At 37.6% G+C, this 23,253-nt stretch overlaps 4 protein-coding genes across 4 annotated transcripts; 1 reads left to right on the top strand and 3 right to left on the bottom strand.

Annotated features, from left to right (window-relative positions):
- Positions 1–4,674: 4,674 nt before the first annotated feature.
- Positions 4,675–9,533, bottom strand: RPS2 (NB-ARC domain-containing disease resistance protein). Its single transcript, XM_089164413.1, has one exon. The coding sequence runs from the start codon at positions 7,778–7,780 to the stop codon at positions 5,045–5,047; it is 2,736 nt and encodes a 911-aa protein (XP_089020539.1). The 5' UTR covers positions 7,781–9,533; the 3' UTR covers positions 4,675–5,044.
- Positions 9,534–10,036: 503 nt separating this feature from the next.
- LOC149009649 (acetolactate synthase 1, chloroplastic-like) lies at positions 10,037–12,291 on the bottom strand. Its single transcript, XM_089164414.1, has one exon. It carries the CDS (start codon positions 12,210–12,212, stop codon positions 10,245–10,247), a length of 1,968 nt encoding a protein of 655 aa, XP_089020540.1. The 5' UTR covers positions 12,213–12,291; the 3' UTR covers positions 10,037–10,244.
- Positions 12,292–12,454: 163 nt separating this feature from the next.
- LOC149009648 (iron-sulfur assembly protein IscA-like 1, mitochondrial) lies at positions 12,455–15,280 on the top strand. Its single transcript, XM_089164417.1, has 3 exons — positions 12,455–12,744; positions 14,300–14,417; positions 14,608–15,280. Exons 1-3 carry the CDS (start codon positions 12,555–12,557, stop codon positions 14,714–14,716), a joined length of 417 nt encoding a protein of 138 aa, XP_089020543.1. The 5' UTR covers positions 12,455–12,554; the 3' UTR covers positions 14,717–15,280.
- A 390-nt stretch (positions 15,281–15,670) lies between these two features.
- On the bottom strand, positions 15,671–22,681 carry LOC149009647 (UDP-galactose transporter 1-like). Its single transcript, XM_089164415.1, has 5 exons — positions 22,135–22,681; positions 19,067–19,316; positions 18,462–18,669; positions 16,203–16,434; positions 15,671–16,109 (listed from the first exon to the last, which is right to left on the bottom strand). The coding sequence occupies exons 1-5, from the start codon at positions 22,243–22,245 to the stop codon at positions 15,888–15,890; spliced, it is 1,023 nt and encodes a 340-aa protein (XP_089020541.1). The 5' UTR covers positions 22,246–22,681; the 3' UTR covers positions 15,671–15,887.
- Positions 22,682–23,253: the final 572 nt, after the last annotated feature.

The raw sequence follows: 23,253 nt of genomic DNA, 5'->3' as shown, positions 1-23,253 counted from the left end.
CCATAGACTATGCATGTATTTTTTCAAAAATTATATTCTCTTTTAGCTTATGACTCTTTTAATTTGAATTATATCATTCGCCTTCACATTTTTGAAATACTCTTCATGTGGCATTTCAATTATTTTTTAATTTAAGAATATTTTATTAAGTAAGATACACTGTTTCTCTAATAGATTCTTCAAGAACCCCTTATGTTTTATGTTTTAATAAGATTTTAAGAATGTCTAATTTTTATATTACATTATTTTTATGTACTTTTTAGTGCTTGTGAATTTATACTCATACATATAGTTGTCTGGAGTGTATTGAAAAATCCACCTTTACATGAGGTCAATATAGTCATTTTTTTAAAAGAATTCTTAGATGATTATGATATAATGTAATCTCCCAAAAATATCTTAAAAATAAACAGTTGGCCTTGAATTTAATTATAAAAATGTAAGTTTAGCTCATATTACTTGTAATGTGGTTGTCATGCACTTTTCTTTTGGTTGGTAAGATGGGGTCCAACTCACCAATGCATGAACCCGGAGGCTACCTTAAGAGTTCTTTTAGGTGCTAAACATATTTAATTTACTCTTAATTAACTGTTTTAACTTTTGGTTGGCATTATCAAACAATATTATTTACCCAGTTGAGAACCACAATTTGAATGGGTTGTCAAGTCAACCTCGGCTTAAATGGGCTGAATGGGAATGGGAATGGGAATTGAGTCTCCTTTATAAAAGTGTTTCTATCTTGTTTATAAAAATTTAGCTCCTTCAACACCATCAATAGAGACCTGTTTGAATCGTGAAGCAATTTATTTTTAAAATTTAATTTTCTAGGGCATGGTTACATGAATTCAGAAATCTCTGAATTCACAAATGGGAGATTTATATCCGTTTAGTTGTGTGAATCCCTGGATTCATAAAATCTAGAGATTCATCTTTTTATACTAAAAACGTGAATATGTAGATTTATGGGTATAAGGAGAAATCTAGAGATTTCATCCCTATTATAAGTGTTTGTTTGGTTACATGAGTCTAAGATTTCAAATATCTCTAGATTTCAAATCTATGGAATCATAATTTATAAAATTAACTATTTGGTTAACTGAATATGTGGAATGAAAAATGTAGATTCATATGTGATTTTTGTGAATGTGCAAATGTTTAACAGTTATAAAAAGATGAATCTCTAGATTTCATGAATCTAGAGATTTTCACAACAAAATGGGTATAAATCTTTGGATTCATATAACCAAAAGGCCCCTTAAAGCGTTAAACATTTGAACCATAACTCCATAAATGTTTTTTTATGATGAATTTACAGATTTGATTCTAAAGATTTAGGCTAACCAAACAGTTAATTTTATGAACGATAACTCCATAGATTTGAAATCTCTAGATTTTTATCTTCAGACTCAAGTAACCAAATAGACTCCATAGATAAGGGCCTGGTTGGTTATTTGAGTATGTAGATTTCCAAAATTTAGAGATTTCAAATCTACAGACTTCAAATCTCTAGAGTCATGGTTCGTGAAATTAACTGTTTGGTTAGTTTGAATTTTTGGAATGAAATTTTTTAGATTTATCCCAAAAAATTATTTATTGAATTATGGTTTAAATCTTTAGCGCTTTGATAGTATGGGTGAAATCTCTAGATTTCAACTCATACCCATAAATCTATAGATTCACGTTTTTAGTGTAAAAATGTGAATCTCTAGATTTCATGAATCTAAAGATTCACACAACCAAACAGGTAAAAATCTCCGATTTGTGAATCCGATTTGAAATCTCTGGATTCGCGTAACCATGCAGGGTCAAAATGAATTTAAGGCCAAATGAATTCTATATATTTAGAAAAAAGAAAGAAAAAAATTATTGATAAAGCAAGAACACAATGGTAAAACCTTTTGTACAAGCAAAATTCAGAAGGGATAATTTTTTCATGCTGTTTAATACAATTAATTTTTCGTGTGGAGATTGTTTTAACTTGGAAGATACAACTATGACCCATCAATTGTTATGCCAAGACCCATCCCTATTAGAGTGAAAGACCAAAAATAATTAATTGATCATTTTTAAAATAACATAAACTTCATAGAAATAACAAAGAAAATAAACAAGTGGATAAGTCAATATATTGAATATCACCCCAAAATATAGGGAAAATCCAACTAAAATTCACAATCAATTAAATAACATTAAAATAAAAAAAAAATTCTGCCTGAATATTCAGAGCTGGTATTCAAATTCCATGGCTATTAAAATATCGTGAAAGATGAATTTTTGAAAACCTAGTAGAAGTAGAACAAATGTTTTTGCAGTTGACTTTCAAGATCTATATTATTCTAATCCAAGGGAAGATTTGTGCTTTTGTTTTTGTAGTTTTTTTGATAAATAGATATGACAGATGACTTGTAAATGGAGAAAGGTGATCGGTGACTTTTAATATTTTAATTTCGTGATAATATATTTATGAAGGTATCGGATAGAAACGTTCTCTATTTTCAATCTTGATTCATAAAAATATACAAAGACTAATTTATCAGATGGACTAACGAGCCACATACTTTAGGCTGCGTTTGTTTGGAATAAAGGTGGGGTGGGAAAATTCTTGAAAAGAATGTAGATTTCTTATTTTTCCCTTAAATCCCAAAATTGTAGATTGTTTGGTTGTTTGGGGTGGAAAAGTAGGAGACAACTTTCTCCTAATGTGGCAGCCCAACTTTCTCACCCCATGCCATTTTAAAACCCCACATATTTGGTGGGACTTTGTGAAAAAGTTGGAAAAAGTAAAAAGTGGGACCCACCTCTATAACTTTTCCACAAAACCATTTTCTTTCCTTTCCTCCTCCCTCACCCCACTACACATGAGACCCACATGTTTTTTTTTCCCCACCCCATCTTTGCAAACAAACGCAGCCTTAGTAAAAAGTCATGTGTATTTGTTTATTTACACTCTGCACACAAGTGGTTTTCATAGGAATCGTGCTTGGGAGCAGCGCCGCTCCCAGCGCATGATATAGATGCATTTTGGGGTCAGAGAAAATCTAGACCGTTGAATGACACTTCACTCAACGGTCCAGATTTTCTATAGACTCCAAAATGCATCTAGGCCTTTCACCACTAGAAGCAGTGTTGTTCCCAAGCAAAATCATTTTCATAGATCCCTTATGTTGCGAATATAAGAAATCAAAAAGAAGTAAATTTGTTTTAGGGTAATTTTCATCTGGACCCCCTGAGGTTTGGTTTATATCATTTTTAGTCTAAAAAACTGAGATTTTACATCTGCCTCCCGTGTACTATAGAAAAAATCAATTTAAAGACAAATTATCACTTTTATGACCAATTTTCTTTACTATTATTATTTTTTTAATTTAAAATTTTAACATACTAAATTAAATTAAACACTACATAGAGAACCCATGGATTCATCACTAAATCCAAAAGAAGAAGAACAAAAAAACAAAAGAAGAACGGATTAGAATCCTTTGAGATAAGATTGTCTTGTCTAGGAATCCTTAGTGTCGCAGATGGATTCATCATTGTTTTGAAAGTTTTGAAAGTTCAATGGGGATTGGACGTTCAAAACTAGGTTGATCGGAAGGCCTTGCACTTTTGGAAGAAAGAAAGAAAAAGCATAAACTTCACCAGAACCTCTAACACCCCATTGGAATTTCAAAACGACTGACAACGACAGCGTTCATTTCTAGTGAGAATCCGTTCAAAAAATGTTGCTTTGTGTAGTTCCATGAACGCAGTTCTCAATCAATCCTTTGGCATCCAAATCGATCTCTTTCGCGTTCGATTTAATCTTTGGGAAAGGCGATTAGTTAGATTTCCTGTTGGAGAAATGGCCTATCTAAAACTTGAAATGAAGGCGAACTGGGTGGAAGACGATGGGATTTCTTCTTGTCTAGGATTCCTTACTGTCATACAGACATTCATCATTGCATGATTCACAATACACACCAGAGGAATCCATTTCCTAAATTTGTGAGTGTACACAGGGATAGCAGCACTAAAACCTCATTCATTAATTACCACGCTGCTTGCATTAGAAATATTGTATGCCCCACGCGAACCACGAGTGTATCCATACACCGTTTTGGCTGGAGAAACTGCTCTAGCATTTACAAGTTGAGCGCCATTTGCAGATCCTCTAAGCACATTAGAGTAACTCGCCGAACAGTTGCCATGATGGACGAGCCGGAGCTATCACACAAGAGCATTTTCGCAGAGAGTCAAATTTTTAGGTTGCCTAGACTATAAATTTTTAGCGGTAGTTGGGAGGGTGTATGTAAAAAATTTTAATTAAAAAGGAATAAGGACAAATTAGTCATAAAAGTGATAATTTGTCCTTATATTGACTTTTTCTATACTACATGAGAGGCAGATGCAAAGTCTTAATTTTTTTGGACTAAAAATAAAATAGACCAAACCTCAGATGAAAATTATTCTTTGTTTTTTATTAAATAAGGGAATTTCCGTAACCAAAATTGTTTAATTTACCTAAAATTCTTATCATATGTCATTTTTAGATGTAATATTTTTATTTTTCAAATCAAGTGAATTTGATTGCAAAGTAAACAAAGTTTAAAAATAAAAGGATGAAATGTTTTGGAATAAGCGTTTTGATAATAAAGTTATTTATGCAGGTGACAAAGCAACTAGAGTACAAAGCTCTTGGAGCCAAGGAGAGGAAAGGACCTTGGTAACAATAACAAAAAGATTTTCACTTAGTGTTGAATTGATTTCACTTCCTTTCCCTTGCATGAAGAGAGAACCCATGCTTGCTTTGATACCATGTAGCTTCGTCAAGCTTGTTTGAGATAGGTTTGGGAAGGAACTGTGAAGATTCGGAGCTCTCCTTCTGGGCCCTCCAAAATTTATTTCAGACAAGAATCCCTTGTAATTGAATGTGGCGAGTTATCATATTTTACAGTAGGAAAACTACTCTGAGACAACAGTAATCCACAGCCCATAAGTGGTGGCCATTCAAATTTGTTGAAGGGAAAGGCATACCTCGAATGATGAAAACATAAACATCAAACTATCAAACAGGAATGAAGTGGGTAGAAAAGGTAGATTTCAGATCTCTGTTTTCCCACTCCAATCTAGACCACCACTCCTCCTCCTCCTCTCCATAGATTGTAGGCAATGACAAGCCATTGGTGACTTTGAGGGGCAGTTTTGTCAGTTTTGGGCACCCTACAACTGCAATGCTCTCCAAAGAAGGTAAAGCCAAAGCATGTTTGGAGATACTCTTTAGTTCTGGCAAGTCTCGTATAGATATTGTTCTCAGTCTGGGGAAGGCAGTTGATTCCTCCACTTGGGTTTCACTTACAGTCTCTGCAGTTGATTCCTCCACTAGGGTTTCACTTACAATCTCTTCAAAACCCTTGCAATAGAATATATAAATGACTTCCAGGCATTGAAGCTGTGACACCCATGTAATATCTTTCAATCTATCACAGTACCAGATGTTCAAGAAACGAAGGTTATGAAGGCATCTGCTAGTCACTTGATTCCTCCAAATAGTGGTTAAGTCGGGAAGGCCATGTAAGTCAAGAAGCTCTAGGTTTGGGAGCCAATTCTCTCCAAGCTTCACATCAATTGCTAACTCCTCCAAATCATAGCAATTGCGTATACTAAGTCTTCGTAGATTCTCAGCATTTCCAGAAGTTGATGTCAGTGGCAAACAAATCAGGCCTTCACACTCCTTGACATATAGGTACTGTATGAGTCTTGGCAATCTCTGTAAGCGAGAGAGTACATGGAGAGTGCCACTTTCAGTAATTGTGATCCCAAGTCTAGTCAGGTTTCTCAACTGCTCCAAGTCCTCAACACGAATTTTCTTGTCTTCAGAACCGTCTGCATTCCAATTTTCGTAACTATAGTACAGATTCAACACTTGCAGCGAGGAGAGTCTTGAAATGGCCTCAGTTGGAATTGCTTTAAGGTAGGGAGTTCGTATAAGATCCAAATGCCTCAACTTTGCCAAATTTCCCAACTCTTTTGGCAAGCTGGTTATTTTAGTCCCTGATAAATCAAGATGACGAAGCTCAACCAAATTGCCAATATCTGCTGGAATCTCTCTAAGGCTGTTGAATGACAGATCCAAGACCCTAAGACTGGGCATGTAGCTGAAGAAACCATTAGATATCCTGTTCAAACCAATATTCCATTGGAGCAGTAAGGTCAACAAGTTTGGGCAATCTGGTATTTGGGTTAATGTGTTGAGTTCATTATCCAAGAGTGATATCTTCTCTGCCTCCTTCCATCTCTCAACTTCAGGTGCTTCAGTTAATCCAGCTCTTGCCTGTACAATAAATCTATACCGTCTTGTCCCATTTTCGGATGCTATCCACAATGCAAAACCACGGACAACATCGTGCATTTTTACCTGTGATTTCTCTTCACCGGTTTCCAACAGACATGCATCCATAAGGGATCCAATAATGGCATGTCCCTTATTATGGGCAATGAAGTATTTCATACTAGATGCCTCCAGATACCCTTCCCCAATCCAATACTCAATTAACTGTTCTTTCTCAATAGAGTAATCCTCTGAGAATAAGGAACAATACAGCAGACATGCTTTCAAGGTTTCATCTCGTAGATTATCATAACTTAGTTCCAAGTGGGTGTAAACATCTTCCATGCCTCGAAGTTCTGCTGGTGAATCCTTAAGTACTTGCAATGCATGCTCCCAGTCTTCCTTCGTCTTCTTGTTGGCCATGGCCCTCCCAGTTGTGATAAGGGCAAGTGGTAATCCGCCACATTTTCTGATAATAGCCTCAGCAAGAGGTCTTACAGATGAAGAATTTAACAGTTCCTTGTTACCTACCTTCTCTTCGAAGAGAAATCTAGCATCATCTTCATTCAAGAACTCCATTTTCAATTTCCTTGTAGCATCCATGTCATTGCACACATCAATGGTTCTTGTAGTGAATATGATCTTGCACTTATTAGTCCCGTTGGGAAGAGGAATCCCTACCATCTCGAGGTCCAATCTTTTCCAAACATCATCTAACAATAAGATGAACTTCTTTGTACTGAGGACTGAGAATATCTCTATGGCTCTATCTGCTTGGCTTTCTGTCTCTTCCCAAGGCAAGCCCAGTCTAACTGCTACAGCCTTCTGTATCTTCTCCACAAAATAATCACTTGACACAACGACCCAAATCACCACATCAAAGTCGTTTGTTGCTAGAAACTCATTGTTGACTTTCCTCAAAAGGGTTGTCTTCCCAACACCTCCCATGCCGTAGATTCCCAGAATTCCAACTTCATCTTCAATCAGGAACTGCCCAACCTTCCCCAGGATTTGGTCGAGACCCACTGATGGCATCATAGGCACTCGTTTGACTCGAACAGGACGAGATACATTAGGGATTTCAATTTCTCCTCCTTTCGTGATCAGTTCCTCGACATCACGCAGCGTCTCTGCAACTCTGTTTTCGAGCTTGTAGCTTGAACAACAATTCACATGACACATGCCCCCAAAACATGCCCATTTGTTTCGGAGATCTTCTTTGATGGAATTTACTTCACGTTCAATGTCATCTACCCTTTGTATCCACCTATGCAACTGGTTTGAAATTTTTACAGGCATATGTCGGGCTGCGACGACCTCGGCCTTCAGGTCTTCTCTTTTCTCCAAGAGTTCCTGTGTCTGCTTTGTCAGGGTGTCAACCTTCTTTTTCAAATTTACCAGAGAGCTTATCACTGCAGCTACTGGTTGAATCATACTGACCAAGATGTTTAACAAAGGGCTTACAAAATCCATGGCGTTAACGCTGCAACTGAGAGGCGGAGGGAAGAAAGACTGGTTTCTGAGGAAATAATTGAAAGGGCAGCCACAGCCGCCACTTTGGAATATGATGTCATTGGAGATTTGTGAGTTTGTGTGCTTTTCTTTTTGGGGGTTGGGGGTTGAGAAAATGACTTGTGAGCTGTGAGCAATAATTTGATCCCCACTTGCAGTAAATTATAAACAATGACTACACGGGTTTTTCCTTGTCATAAAAATATCTTTATGAACGCTACAATAAAACCTGGAATTTTGGGCGACCCAGATTCACATGGACTATCGGTCCAATTCTGATCCCTGGAATTTGAACCTTACAAAGGGAAAGATCTAAGGATTCTAAGCGTAGAAAATCGAAAGGAAAACGTTACTCCAACTGCATTGCTCTTATTGACAAACGACACTGAAAAGCTTTCTCATAAGAAAAGAAAAAAAACAACACAATCAAAGCAACAGCTTCGATCCAAAATTCAAAAACGTTATGTACAAGGAATTGAACAATGGGCTGATCTTAGTCAACCCACTCCAGAAAGTAAGAGAATCTAACTGGAGCATTATGTACCCTGCATCTTTGCATCTGGAGCATTTATGTTCCTGGGGCATTCCGAGCAGACGTGTCTCAGGTTAAAACTTTGAGCTATTAGCAGCTGATTCATCACGGAGAGAAGTATTTTGTCACAATGAAATGCCCAGAAGCATTGATAATGATTATTCCATCCCTGTTGAAAACTCTCAGACCAAACTGATGTCAATTAAACACAACCATGGTGCTCTTAATGTAACATATTGAAAAACCATCAAACACCTTCCCCTTTGACATCATTAAAAGAAAATTGTTGGGAGGTGTAGGCAATTAGCAAGAAATCAAATAGACAACGTATGGTGAAAAATGATTCTTATTTTTAATTGATTTAAGTCATTGCATGAGATGATTACATCCAATTGTTCAAATACAAGCAAAATACAACAACATAAAAAGACTAAAAGGAAGATTAAATACAAAGGAAAAACTAGGGAATCTGAGACAAACAACACAGGAAAAGCAGAGGAATGAACGGACACCAGAAAAGCAGAGGAGAAAAGGCTGAGATATAATTGGAAGTCATGGCCATCCATATTTAATAGATTTGTTCTCTTTTGTTGCTACAGTGTTCCAGGGTGCCAAGCCAACTGGATCAGCCAAAATTTAAAAACATGAACACTGAAATAAATGAAGCCTACATTGAAAGTTGAAACTATAATTTGTTTTCAACATATCTCATCCAAAATCCAATGGTTTTCAATGCGTTTGATCCAAAATGTTGCATAGTAATAAGGATAAATTACCTCATCAGCCGTAAATAGGACTCATTACATGTTGAGTGTATTTAAATGATAACAAACACTAGAATTTGACAATAACCAAACAAAAATATGGATGGAGTTGATGGACCAAACATGAAATTGAAAAGCTCTTATCCCACAGTAGCCAATTTTATAGATAGTAAAGTGTATATAATAATGAAATGCATATAAGAAACTACAATGCTGGTGGTATTCAGACACTAGTACAGAAGGTATTGGCATGTTATTCCTGATGAATTATACCATTCAAGAACCATTCTGTATTGTGAGTATGAAAACTAAATATTGAGTAATTTATCAAGCATCTCAGGAGTTGTGTTTGTGTTGAATAACATCTCAAGGAAAAATTAATTGAATAAAGAAACAAATATGCTCAAGCAAGTCATGCTAAGTTAAATGAAGTTCATCAAGGAGCCATGAGCTCAGGCAAGTTACTAACATATAAAAAAGCTAGACTTGAGCAAGCAAAAAATCGAATTGGAACCCTCTTGTACCTTGAATGCTCTTTTCTTGATCTAAAATGTTTCTATTTTCATTTCCTAGCTGAATCAGATTCAAAGTGCAATAGCATAACACCCCCTCCCCCCTTTCTTTCGCATGGAAAGGGAAAGTTGAATCAATTCCACCTCATCTACCCACCTAGTAAAGGTTAGAACTCATAACTAGCTCGTCTAATGACACAAAATTCAGAAATAAGGTTAGTAGATATAATTTAAGAGCCTCAATAACTTTGAGATTCTACACTTAACATTGTGGTGAAGCTTCTCAATTGTGCAGCTCTGCCCCCTAGAATGTATTTCATCTAAAGAAAACCACAAAAAGAAATGTGATTCTGAAATTCTCAGACAACTCTCAAAATGAATTAGAGAAAGCACTGATTCATGATCAAGCCCAACGGAGAACAGTAAGCCAAGAAAGCAGTTCAAGTTAACACAGCAAAAGTGAACAAACAAATACTACTATTATCCAACATTATGGTAGGACACAAAAACATGTAAGAGTATAAAATAAAACCAAGCTGTCTCAACAAAACAAGCTTAAACTCTTCTGTTATGCAATATTTACTACTTACACCAGGATACTCAGCTATCCTGAGATGTCAATAGGTTGATCTGCCATCGCCTTTGGTGATCACATCTTTGAAGGCGCCCCCACTTGGAATCATAGGTAACACATGCTCCTGATGGGGTACAATAACATCCAGCAAGTATGGTCCAGGGGTATCCAACATCTTGCTAATTGCTTCCTTAAGGTCTCTCTTCAATGTCACACGAGCAGCAGGTATACCACAAGCTTCTGCAAATTTTAACATATTTGGGAATATCTCAGATTCATTTGATGGATTCCCAAGATATGTATGCGCCCGATTTGCCTTGTAAAACCGATCCTCCCATTGGACAACCATTCCCAAATGTTGGTTGTTCAACAGCATGATCTTGATAGGTAGGTTTTCTACACGAACTGTAGCCAACTCCTGGACATTCATTATGAAACTTCCATCACCATCGATATCAACAACAGTCTTGTTAGGGTTGGCAACAGCAGCTCCAATGGCAGCAGGCAACCCAAAACCCATTGCACCCAATCCTCCAGATGTTAGCCACTGGCGTGGCATTTTATACTTGTACCATTGAGCAGCCCACATCTGATGCTGCCCAACCCCAGTACTTATTATTGCATCCCCATTTGTCAATTCATCCAAAACCTGAATTGCATACTGAGGAGGAATAGCCTCGCCAAAAGTCTTAAAATTTAAAGGAAACTTCATTTTCTGCTCTTTGAGTTCGTTCCTCCAAGCAGCGAAATCAAGCCTACGGTTCAGTTTCCCCTGCTCCAACAAAATGTTCATTCCTCTCAATGCTTGTTTCACATCACCACAGATGGAGAGATGGGGTTGCTTGTTTTTCCCAATCTCAGCTGGATCTATGTCAATATGAACTATCTTGGCGCGGCTAGCAAAAGCTTCTAACTTTCCAGTAACCCTGTCATCAAATCTGACTCCAAATGCAAGCAATAAATCCGATTGGTCCACAGCATAATTCGCATATACAGTACCATGCATTCCAAGCATTTGAAGCGAAAGCTCATCCCTGGTAGGATAAGCACCAAGCCCCATTAGAGTACTTGCTACAGGTATACCGGTAAGCTCCACAAACCTCCCAAGCTCGGCGCTTGAATTCAAACAGCCCCCACCGACGTACAAAACCGGCTTCTTGGATTCAGAAATTAATCGAATTATCTGCTCTAAATGCTTCGTGCTCGGGGCTTTTCGCTGCCTAGAGATATAACCGGGCAATTTCATAGGCTTATCCCAATTGGGCACCACAAGCTGCTGCTGTATGTCTTTCGGGATATCAATCAGAACGGGACCGGGGCGACCAGATGAAGCAAGGAAGAACGCTTCATGGACGATTCTTGGAATGTCTTCAATATCGAGAACAAGATAATTATGTTTGGTAATCGATCGAGTTACCTCAACAATTGGGGTCTCTTGGAATGCATCAGTACCGATCATTCTCCGGGGGACCTGTCCGGTAATGGCGACGAGAGGAATACTATCGAGCATCGCATCTGCAAGTCCACTGACAAGGTTAGTGGCGCCAGGACCCGAAGTGGCAATGCAGACGCCGGGAAGGCCAGAGACACGGGCATAACCCTCGGCCGCGAAGATGCCGCCCTGTTCGTGACGAGGAAGAACGTTGCGAATGCTCGAGGAGCGTGTTAGGGCTTGATGAATCTCCATGGAAGCTCCACCTGGGTATGCGAAGACGGTGGTGACGCCTTCACGTTCTAGGGCTTCAACTAGGATATCAGCACCCTTACGGGGTTCATCCGGTGCGAATCGAGAAACGAAAGGAGATGGGTTTGGCTTAGTGGTGGTTGTGGTGGCGGCGCTGGTGAATTTTGGTTCGTGATCTGAGAGAATGTTGGTAATGCGAAGCGGAAATCGAGCGGAGAGTTTAGGGAAGTTGGTGAAGCACGGTTGCAGGATTGATTTTCCGGCTGGTTTGAGGGAGGAAGGGAAGGAGGAGGGCTTGGCGAGGTAAGTGTTCCCCGTATAAGCCATTACTGATGGCAAGTCGCTCTGGTTTTGGAAGAAGACTATAAAGGGTTTGGCTTGATTTTACCAACTGGATCCGTATATGCTTGTCATCCAATATAAAAAGTTGTTCTTGCATGGTAAGGGTGTGATCGATTTACACCTGGTTTCGAGGAGTCGACGTGGCATGCCGTGTCGCCGTGAGATCTCCTTTTTTCTTTTCTTTTTTCCCTTCCTTGTTGGAGTCAAATAAAAACCATCACACTCTTGGACCGCGTGAGGATTGCTTGGGCATTCATTTTCAGGAGAGGAAAACTGGAAAAGATATATAGCTTTCGTTTTTGGTAAAATTGAGAAAGAGAGATTAAAATGGCTTCTTCAATCTTGGCGGCTGCTGCAGAGAAGATCGGCCCTGCCGTCCGGCGTCAAGCCCTAACCCTAACGGAAGCCGCTGCAACAAGAATTCGCCAACTGCTACAACAGCGCCAGCGCCCATACCTGAAGCTTGGTGTAAAGGCTCGTGGTTGCAACGGCTTATCCTATACTCTCAATTACGCAGGTTCGACATGCCCTATCTCCTCAAATCGCAGTTAAATCGATTCTGACTAAGTTTTGGGATTTTAGGTATTCACATCAAATATTTCTTTATATTGTTGTGAAATCTGTGACTAATTATTGAAAAACTAGAGAATTCCTTTATTCTATTGTTCTGTATCTTTGTTCATAGCTGCTTCAATTGCTTGCACCAAGTTTGTCTTAAATCTGCTTGTGAATTTCTCAATTTCTTCGTCTCCGTTGCATGAAAGTCGATTCAGGGTTTTCTTCCGTTTCGTGGTAGTCTGTAATTCAGAAGTAGAAACACAGATCGTTTAAAAGGTTGCGTGCGTTCATCTTGTGGGTTATCAAGATTAGTAGTAAAAATGAACCGTATTGATCCTCATCATCATCGTCATCCTCTAAAATAGGAGGATGAGTACCATGGATTTTTGGAATAAACAGGGGGAAGCTATGGGAAATTAGATCTTTCTATGTCTTAAACTCTTAATTTGAAATAATTTTTCAGACAATTTCCTTTTCAGGGCTACTACATAAGCACAAACATTTCATGAAAGCCAAAAATGAAATATTTTTGTTTTCTGTAATTTAACAGCTCAACAGTGGATGTGATTGCTTCAGGCTTTTAAATTATGGGACTGAAGAATAAAATTTCCACAGTGTGTTGCTTTGTTCCGTCTTATATGTATTTGAAAATGGGTTGCTATTGTGAAGGGTAATGTATCCAAAGTGTTGGAGAATATCCAATGCCGCATCAGTGGTGGCGCTGGGAATGGTGTAATACAGATGCTCATGATAAGCAAGGGAAAACAATGAAAAAGACCGATGTAAGGAGGCAAGAGTACTCGGGAGTTGTGGGGAACCTTTTCCCTTACATAAATTTGTTAACCAAAAACATGTGTTAGCGAATCTCAAACCAGAGTTGTACTACTGTGTCATTTTTTCACCATTAATTGGACACAGATCTTGACATTTTTTTTAACTGTCCAGATTTTGTCTACTCATGTTGGGGGTTCTCTGGCTTGGTTTGCTTCCGTTGCTTTTAGATAGCTCTATCTATAGAAAACTTAGTAGTGGCAATTGTTGGATGATTAGCTCATAAGCAGAACCTGAGTTTTCTCCTGGTAGGAACTGTTGTTTTCTAGGGCTATAATGTAGCTTTGCCAGATTGATCTTTATGTTGCTCTCATGTCTTCTGATCCATCAGCTTGGAACAACTAAAAATGTTGTCTTATGGAGATAGTTATGTGTGATGTAAATATGCAGTATTGAGATAAGTTGCTTTTGTTTTGCTTTACTGATATTTATGTTCCCTTCTAACTCAGAATGTTTCTGAAGCTACAATAAGTAGAAGAGTGCAATTGATTACAATTTCATAGTTCTCATTTGCAGTAGTTCTGTTTATAGATTTATACTCTAGGTGCTCAAGCCTGCTGGTTTGGTCGTATGAATGTTAAACAAGGAATAGAGAACTTACAACCTTTTTTTCGTTTCCTCTCTTTGAGCAAGGCCCATCTTATAACTGATGTACTATTATCCCGTTCCTCTGAATTATGCAGACAAGGAAGAGAAATTTGATGAATTGGTTGAGGACAAAGGCGTGAAAATATTGATTGATCCAAAGGCACTCATGCATGTCATTGGGACCAAAATGGATTTTGTTGATGACAAACTCAAGTAAGAACTCCACTTTCTTACCAGCCAATAATTTCCTTTGCATTCCTTTTGCCCCTACCCCTTTGAAATAACCTATGAGCTTGCATGCCCGTTTGCGGGGTGCCGATTCGGATGTATATGCTTGCTTTTTCACTTCAATATCTCCACTTCTTCCTAGCCTTAAATAATGACACCGTTTTCGTGGTCACAGATCTGAGTTCATATTCATCAACCCAAACTCCAAAGGACAATGTGGGTGTGGAGAATCCTTTATGACTACAACCAATGCTGCTGAATCTGCTAAGAAGCATGGTGTTTAATAATGGCTATGAAATTTATAAAAGCTGCGATTGAACTCACAATGTTCTCTTTGCTGACTCACTGATCAGAAGAACACCATTGATTCATCTAACAAAACTCTGGTGAGGAATGAAGATTACAAGTGGAGGCATCAAATTTGTTGGATGAAGTGCCTCAATTAAAGCAGATACCACATTTTACTTCTGTATTCTTTTACATATGTTACAGAAAAAATTGTAATAATAAAGATGACTAGAGCTATACGAATATTTTTTCGTATGACTTCATCTGCTTTCCAACATGTAAAGTTAATTTGCACATATCTATAATGTAATTCTTGAAAAGATGGTAGGAAAGAGAGCAATAGTTATATTTTTTTCATTTTTCAGAACCAATTTTTGTGTACATCCATGGAAACTGTGCATTAGTTTTTCTAATAAAGCCGGTTAGCCCTCTGGTTAGAGTTGATAGCTGGTTCCATTGATTAACATCTGCAAACCCACGAATGTGGTGATGAAGATTCATATACCTGCACTTGCAACTGAGATCTACTGTGTCTTTAATCTTCACCGTCCTCAGAAATCAGAATCAACTGGTTTCGTTATATTGTTATAGTGCTCCTGGTTTCTTGATTTCATGGATTTGAAATCCTTGGGACCCGGAATCACAAGTCTGCCTGTTCAAAATCATTTGGATATTTATTTAGGTGAATTTTAATAAGCTATGATTCTGTCCATTTGAAATCAGAATCCATGCAAGCACCAGTGGAATTTTAAAGTAACCAAACCGACTATAAACATCTCTAAGCACAAGCGTGGTTGATAAAGATACAAAAATCTTTACCGGGCTATATCTATCATCTGTCAAAAATCAATGGCAGAATGGCTAAACAAGTTGCTCATCTCCTGGCCTTGACGCATTCCCAAGCTAGCCAAAAGTTAATTCATTTACCAAACAAGTTGCATCAATGCATGTTTCTGAGAAAAATTTGAATGCGCACAGCTTTTATAACTAGGATTCCCAAGGCATATGCTGTGGATGAACAAATACAAAGGCATAACAGTTTCAAGTGATCAAATACAAGTATGACAGACCCCCTACAACACAACCCATCCGTCCCAAAAAAAATGAGGAAATGTCTCTTTTTGTTATAATTTACTACCTACAAGCATTGCATCAAAGACATTTAAATTAGACTTTGTAATCCAATTTATCATTTACAAGAGGAATGGTCTCTATCTGATTCCGAGGTGTCCGAGGTGTTCTTGGCATTCCAGATTGTTGTTGGGAAAGCATGTGCCTCACATACCCATAGAATGTACAACCAACAAGAGTTACTGCACATCCCACGGCATTAAGAGCTGGGATTGGATTATGAAATACAGACCACGAAGCCAGAACAGCAACTGCGACCTGTAAATCCATGACAACATATAATTATAAACAACCATACTTGAGCAAGTAAGAAGGAAAGTCCCAGGGATAATCCATCCTGTTTGAACTCACCTTGAGATTACCAGCAACATTGAACGTGACAGCAGTTGTAGAGTGGATGACATAGAAGATGGAGAAGTTCAGACAGAAAGCCATCACTCCAGAGCCGAAAATTATGATAAGCGATGAGCTGACAGACTCATTTGTAGAAAGCCAGTTCATGACCCCAGCACCCTCAAGTACTAATGCTGGTAATGCCAAGATCATAGTTGCAAAAGGTGCCATGTAGTACACTGTATTGATACTACACCAAGCACAAAAAAAGAATTATAGATCAGGCAATTGTTTATTACAAAAATTTCCTAAAACAAGTTCAAGACTGAAGACACAAACAAAACACACACACAGGGTGAACAAGATCTCAAGAGATAAGTGCAACATGAAGATCACAGATGATTTTAAAAGCTGCATTACCATACACACAGCTCTTGGGAATGAAATAATGTTAAGTCAGATTATTCCTTGAACTTTTCCACCTGCTAGTAAAATCCTTGCCACAAACAATTTAACGGTAATACCAAAAAAATAAACCCTACACAAACACACAGACACACAGAAAAACACACGTGACAAGACATATAAATATGATTCAACCAATGATACACTCTGCTGACAAAATTTATATCACATAAAAATAATTGAAACATTGGCAATATAACCCAAAAGAGATGGATAAATTACACTTGTAATACCTAACATTTAGAGAGACTACACTTGGGCTGCCTCAAGTTTCACCTGTTTTATGTTTGGATACCTTTACTTTTCACAATTTTAATCTTCCCATACATGTTATGTTGGATATATTCCTATCAGTCTTCTCCCATCATTGTCTGCTTTGCCGCAGCACCACAACAAAAAGGATAGAGATGCAGTGAATGAGAAGGGACAAAGTGAAAAAGAGTGAAAAGAGAGAAAAAGCGGGAAAGGTAGAAACTTCTTCCTCTATAACTGCTTGTTCTTGCACCACAAGTGGCAGAGAGGCTATCATACTCCAACCACCCTTGACCTTTCAGTTTGTCTCAAGCCACTTAGACTGTTGTCACTAAGGCAAACTACAAAGTACTTCAAGCATCCAAATAGAATCTAATCCATCCTAAATAGGTCTTGTAGAGCATGAATGACAGTGTTTATCAACCTTATTCAGTAGCATAGATACAGATCAAGTGTGTCAGAGGCCAGGTTATAGTGATCCGGTTCCCAAGGAAGGGATTAGGTGGGTGAATGTCTGAGAAGATTCACAAACTCCAAGCACTTCAAAGGCTTAGCCTCCATCATAACGATTTCACTTCAATACCCTTACCATTTCTCTATGAAGGGTTCCAACTACAGCCCAGTACATGAGATTTCTCAACTGTTGCTCAACAAAGGCAACATGTATGAGATCAGCGAAGGGAAAAGGCTCCTTGCTCTGAATCCTATTCTGCTACTGACACCTCTTCTTCCTCCATTTTGCTGCTCGTGGTAGTGGCAGTAAAGAAGAAAAGGATACAATCATGAGCTTTACTTAATATCCCCAAGATGTGTGGCAGAATCCTTAAAATGCATCTTTAAGGGACAAGGGAGGGGTACAAACTCATGATTACAGAAGAGAAAAAAGGGGGAGGGGGTGAGGAAGTGCCCAGGACCACCAGGGTGCAGTAGCAGGAGACAGGAGGCAGAGCAACATGTAGAGGTAAGTTGGAAGCAGCGTGGCAAGAGGGGCAATAACAGGGATGTGTTTCAAGCAGGTTAGAGGTATGGGTAAATTTGGAAAAATGAAGAAGGTACAATCAACATAGTTTTGGAAACTTGTGGTGCTCTTAAATATAGCTTGCCCATTTTTTTTTTCATAAACATGCTTATCAACAAAGGAGGGGGAGGGGGAAACATACACAAATATGGTCTCAAGAAAACAAAATTGAGTATGTGGAGAAAGCATCTCATTGAAGAAAATGATACTAGATATTCATAGATAGGCATATACATAGGAGTTGAACATTTGTGAAAATGGTGTATACTATAACTGTGATAGTAAACACTCTAAACCTCAAATTAAGTAACATATTTGATAAACAACAAAAGAATTCTTTTATCAACATTAATGAGATGCAATTAAGCCTTCACTTTTATTCATCCAAAAATAAATAAATAAAATTAAGCCTTACCAACTAACTGCATAAGCTAAACAGATCCCCCATTCAACCATACGTTAAAACATTATAACTTTAACAGGCCAACATAAACCAAACACTACTCACCAAATAAAAAAGGGGGCAGAAACTAATATAGTACCTGTCAAACTTGTATCCATGAAGCAGAGACTCTGCAAGTATAGTCTTTGTAGATGTAGCAAGACAACCGAATAATGCAGCACAGAAACCAAACATGTTGAAACTAAGCTCAGTAACAGAGGTGAGAAGAATTCCTCCCACAATGGGTACCAAAGAAGCCCAAATTCTCCAATCAAAAGATTTTTTCCAAACTAGCCACTGCAAAAAAACTGAATTAAAATCATCGTCAGATACTTTTGGGTGGGGGCAAGTGCGGGGGGTGGGTGGGGGGAGGGAATGGAATCTAATAGATGGCATAATTGGTGATTAAAGCTCAGTACCTTTTTTTTTTTTTTAATCTATGGTAGGAAATGGGAATGGGAACGGTGATGACATGTGCATAGCATGTGAAGACTAACAGAAGGCTACAGTAAGGGCAAAATGGGATAATTTCATGTAACATCCCCCCCCCCCCCTGTTTTCAAAAGACCCCCTTTTAGATATTATAATATAAGGTAGCCCCCTAAAACTAACCCAGTTAATTACAACCTGGGGGGGGGGTTTATCTAATAAGGGGTAAACATGAAATCAACAATTACAATCATGAAAACAAAATCTCAATCTGACCTGTTGTTGCAGGAGTAAATGATTTTATAGTCTGCATAAAAGAAACTGGAATATATCGTAAGCTCACATTCCCCAGTACAATGTTGATACAGAACACGAATGACATGGGGAATATCCTTTTCCAACGGTCTTCAGGATTAACCTCTATCAGCGGTTTCATCTTCAGAACCTTGATTACCACATATGCTCCAACAGATGAGCAGATGAAGTGAACGCAGGACACAGTCAGAGGATACTTAAAATCACATTTCTGGAAAAAGAAATGGAATCAGATTCTGCATATACTACAAATCTACAATGACAGACATATCCAACTAAATTAAAATAAAAGTACAATGAAACTCAAAGATGGAAGTCAAAGAGCAGTGGCATAATATGCGCATCATGTTGAAGAAACAGCATATATTAGGAATGAATAAATGATCTCAAAAGATGAAATTCAATTAAAACAAAATACAGGCCAAAAAAAATAAGAAAATAAATTATCTTCAGTTTTATTAGATTTGGAATAACTTTGTAAGTGTTTATTCTTTCTTAATGTGCCAGCTTATTACTTTTTTCAGCTTGACCAACCATTTAGTATCACTTAATTGGTCAACTCTTCCAACAATTAATTCCTCATTCAACTAAGGCATTTAAATTCATCCGGCTACATGCCTAAAAGAACAAGCAATTTATCACAATTAAGCATAGCTTCACAAAACACCAATAACAGTGGTGAAAATAAGAAGTCTACCAACAGTGATGATTTCTTGGGTTTTGGAGTGCATATCAATTGGTTGGAAAAAATGAATCTTTAGTCATCATCATCAAAAACTGAATAATCTTTCCACTTGAAAACTGCATTAATTTTCGCAACATTCCAGGAGAATCTCGATATATTCTTTGACAAGAATCCTTTTTAGCAATGATTACAAACTGATCGAAGATCACGTCAAACCAATGATAGAATAAAGGTGCATGTGTGGTTAAGGATTACAATAATTCTAATCCCCTCCCCCCAACCCCAACCCCAAAACAATCAGAAGAAAAAAATTAATAAATACCAATACCAATTATCTATTCTCAAGGTCAATGTCAACTTCTACACAAAATTAGTTACATTTGTTTGGTAGGGGGAGGGAGAGGTATAGGTAGGTATTGTTTCTCAAGATGGATTATTATTATTTTCTAATCTCTTTAAATTCTTCTTATTTCTTGGATTAATTTCAATTTCTTCTATCATCAAAATCAATTTTCTTTCATAATATCATTACATAAAATAACAGGAAGAATAGATATTGAAACAAAACCAAAGGACAATGTTGAGTAGCGTCACGTCAGAATGTAATAAAACAAGGAACAGATAATATGAAAATATAGCAGAATCAGAGCCAAACCAACCCTTGTTTGGCCTCGGCATCAGCCACAGACTTGGCATCAAAGTAAATCAGCATTAACAGAAAGATCAATCTGATCCATATACTTAGCAGCAGTAGAATAGTCTCCTTCCAAGAATAATCTGATTTAGACACTTAATTTGTCACTGAGACTTGAAATGGCTTAATCATACTTCTTATACAAGTCATATCCATCTTAAACATATTTCTGAGTGAAACTCTTCCAGTCTTATCCATCTTTTTCAATCTTAATTTGTCTACACAATTAAAGCATTATTAAGTAAATTTTGAAGTTGTTAAACTATTCTATTATTTTATTTGAATATTAATTGAATATATCCTCTATTGTACATCATCTCAAACTTGAATCTGACCACTGCTACAATCATCTCATCTTGGTACAATTTGAAAGCTTATCAAAATGTTAGACCAGAGCCGATTCAGGGAAATTTAAACGTAAAAAAATATTCTCAACCAGATTACTGACATGATCAAGCCACAAGACTGCTGTCGAGTACAGGCAGTGGGATGTTAACAGATTAGTTTAGTTGTTAGTTTAAAAGACCTTGAAGTATAATATTCAGTAAATATATCAAAAAGGAGTCCCAATATTAGTCCTTTGAAATGTAGACAACTAGACATCATAAAGCTTAGGAAAAAGTTCCACCTTCTGGTGATATGATCCAGTCACCTTGAAGTGCTTCCAAAACTTAGTAGAAGGTTAGACAGCCCATTAAATGATTACATCCAGATTAAGCTAAAAAGTTTGCATTTTTTGTCTTTTAATAAGTAGTAGCCAGAAGAGGTTCTACAGGTGTTCAAAGTCCCATGGATATCAATCTAGTTGATGCATTGTCCAGAAACAAAGCTTATATCGTCCATGATTGGACTGTCTTCAAAACTGGGTTGAGCATATGTTGAAGTTTGCTCTGATCTGCTAGGCAGACAAGTAAACAGAGAGCTTACCTTTTGAACACCAATGACAAATCATAACTTTTCACACGTGAAGACTATAGGTTAGTGGTCACTGGTCAGGATTCAGCTCAATAAAAGAAATAGTGATGGCTAGCTGAATCAAAATTTACCAAATCAAAGCCTGTAAACTAACAAGTTGGACCTAGTAAAGCCCAAGGTGGATGTAGATTAAAGCAAAAGTGAGAGAGGAAACAACTGATGAGGAGATACATAATTTCTATGCCCATACCTGCCAAATCAATTCTCAGCACCGGGGATTAGTTCCCTATCAAAATTTCTAAGAGCAATTTCGTAGTTGGAAATTTTAGAAGTCATACAAATGTATCAGACACAAACGGAACAGAATTGAGTAGCAGAACTTTATAAAATATATCAATGTAGCAGAAGCACCCAGGATTAATTTCAGAAAAGCAAAGTTCTAGAGCTACTGCATGTATTGAATACCGGTAAGGTATTGAATTAAGTTCTTAGGTTATCAACAAAGTGAATTCAATAATTCAATTCCTGACAACTTCCAAAGGAAGGGGGGGGGGGCCGATGGGAAATCTGGCAGAGTATAAGAAGTAAACAATGGCGGGGGGGGGGGGGGACTACTTGAGACCATATGAAGATCCAAATTTATCCATCAGATTAAAAATTAAAACCTACTAAAATAGAATTCCAGAGAAGTAGAAAAAGTTGCAAACCATGAAATCTAAAAACCCAGATGAATACCTGAAAGATCCATTTGTTCATGATAATGACAGTGACATTGAAGCCCCACCACTGAAGAATGGCGAGAAGAGCCCGAAACACGCTCCACTGAAACAATCTACTTTCCTCCATAGACCTCCAAAGAGACCCACGAAGTTTTGAGAAAAATATAGATACACCAGAACAGAACAGAACAAAGGTACCAAGATCCAAAAACACAACAAAGAAGGAATAGACCGAGCGTTAGAAAGAAAGAAGGGAACCCAGACCCAGATGAATGTTGCTCTAAAAGACCATAAAGAATTGAATTTAAGGCCAAAAGAAGGGAGAATATAAGCAATTAAAACTCCTTTGAAAGACGCTATGATTGTTTCAGAAGAAGAATAAGAGAAGTGTATAACGGAGAGGAGGTGGCTCTTCTCCCATGTGATGGCGGTGGTGTGAAGAGTTTTTCCTCTGCGATCAAAACTCAAAAGCTTCTTTGCCTTTTCTCTCCCATCACACGGACGTTAAAATAGTTGAATTTCACTGTATAGGTTTGGTAAAGTTCCCTCTCTCTCTCCTTGGACCCTTAACTTCAGAGTTCAGACTCTAGACTTTAGAGGTGGCAAAACTTGACTAGACCCGTCAAACCATCCGAATGCTCTGGATCATGCTTGTGTGGTGTGGCTGACATGGTACTGTTCGTGGTATTCACCGGTTGAATATACGATCAAATGGATTATATTCAATCTCAATCGCTCAAAACATAGTTTAGTTCATTACAAAAAAAAACTGGTTTTAAGCATTTCGCATCGAATGTTGGGCATAAAACCACTACGGCACCAACATAGTCGAGATCCTGGACATAAAACCCTGTTCTATTACTAAATTTTAAATTTTGATTACCTGATGCTTAAAATCCTCACTTGATGATTCCCAATTCCAAAAAAAAAAAGTCAATTTAGAATATACCCAATATGATAAGATCCGATTTAAAACAGATACAAATGTAAATGGTGATGTACCTAATATGAACTTAATTTGTTTAGACCTAATTTATGTAGTATATAATAACCTAATAAATAAACTGGTTGGCAAAAGAATTAATTAGCTAGTTGTTGAATGATAGTTTTAGCTTGAATTCATGAATCTTGACTC

Source organism: Hakea prostrata, chromosome 7 (assembly GCF_041222555.1).
Source record: "Hakea prostrata isolate BN-2017 chromosome 7, UWA_Hpros_2, whole genome shotgun sequence".
NCBI lineage: Eukaryota > Viridiplantae > Streptophyta > Magnoliopsida > Proteales > Proteaceae > Hakea > Hakea prostrata.
Note: the sequence above shows the minus strand (reverse complement) of the source record. Positions and strands in the feature narration are given on the sequence as shown.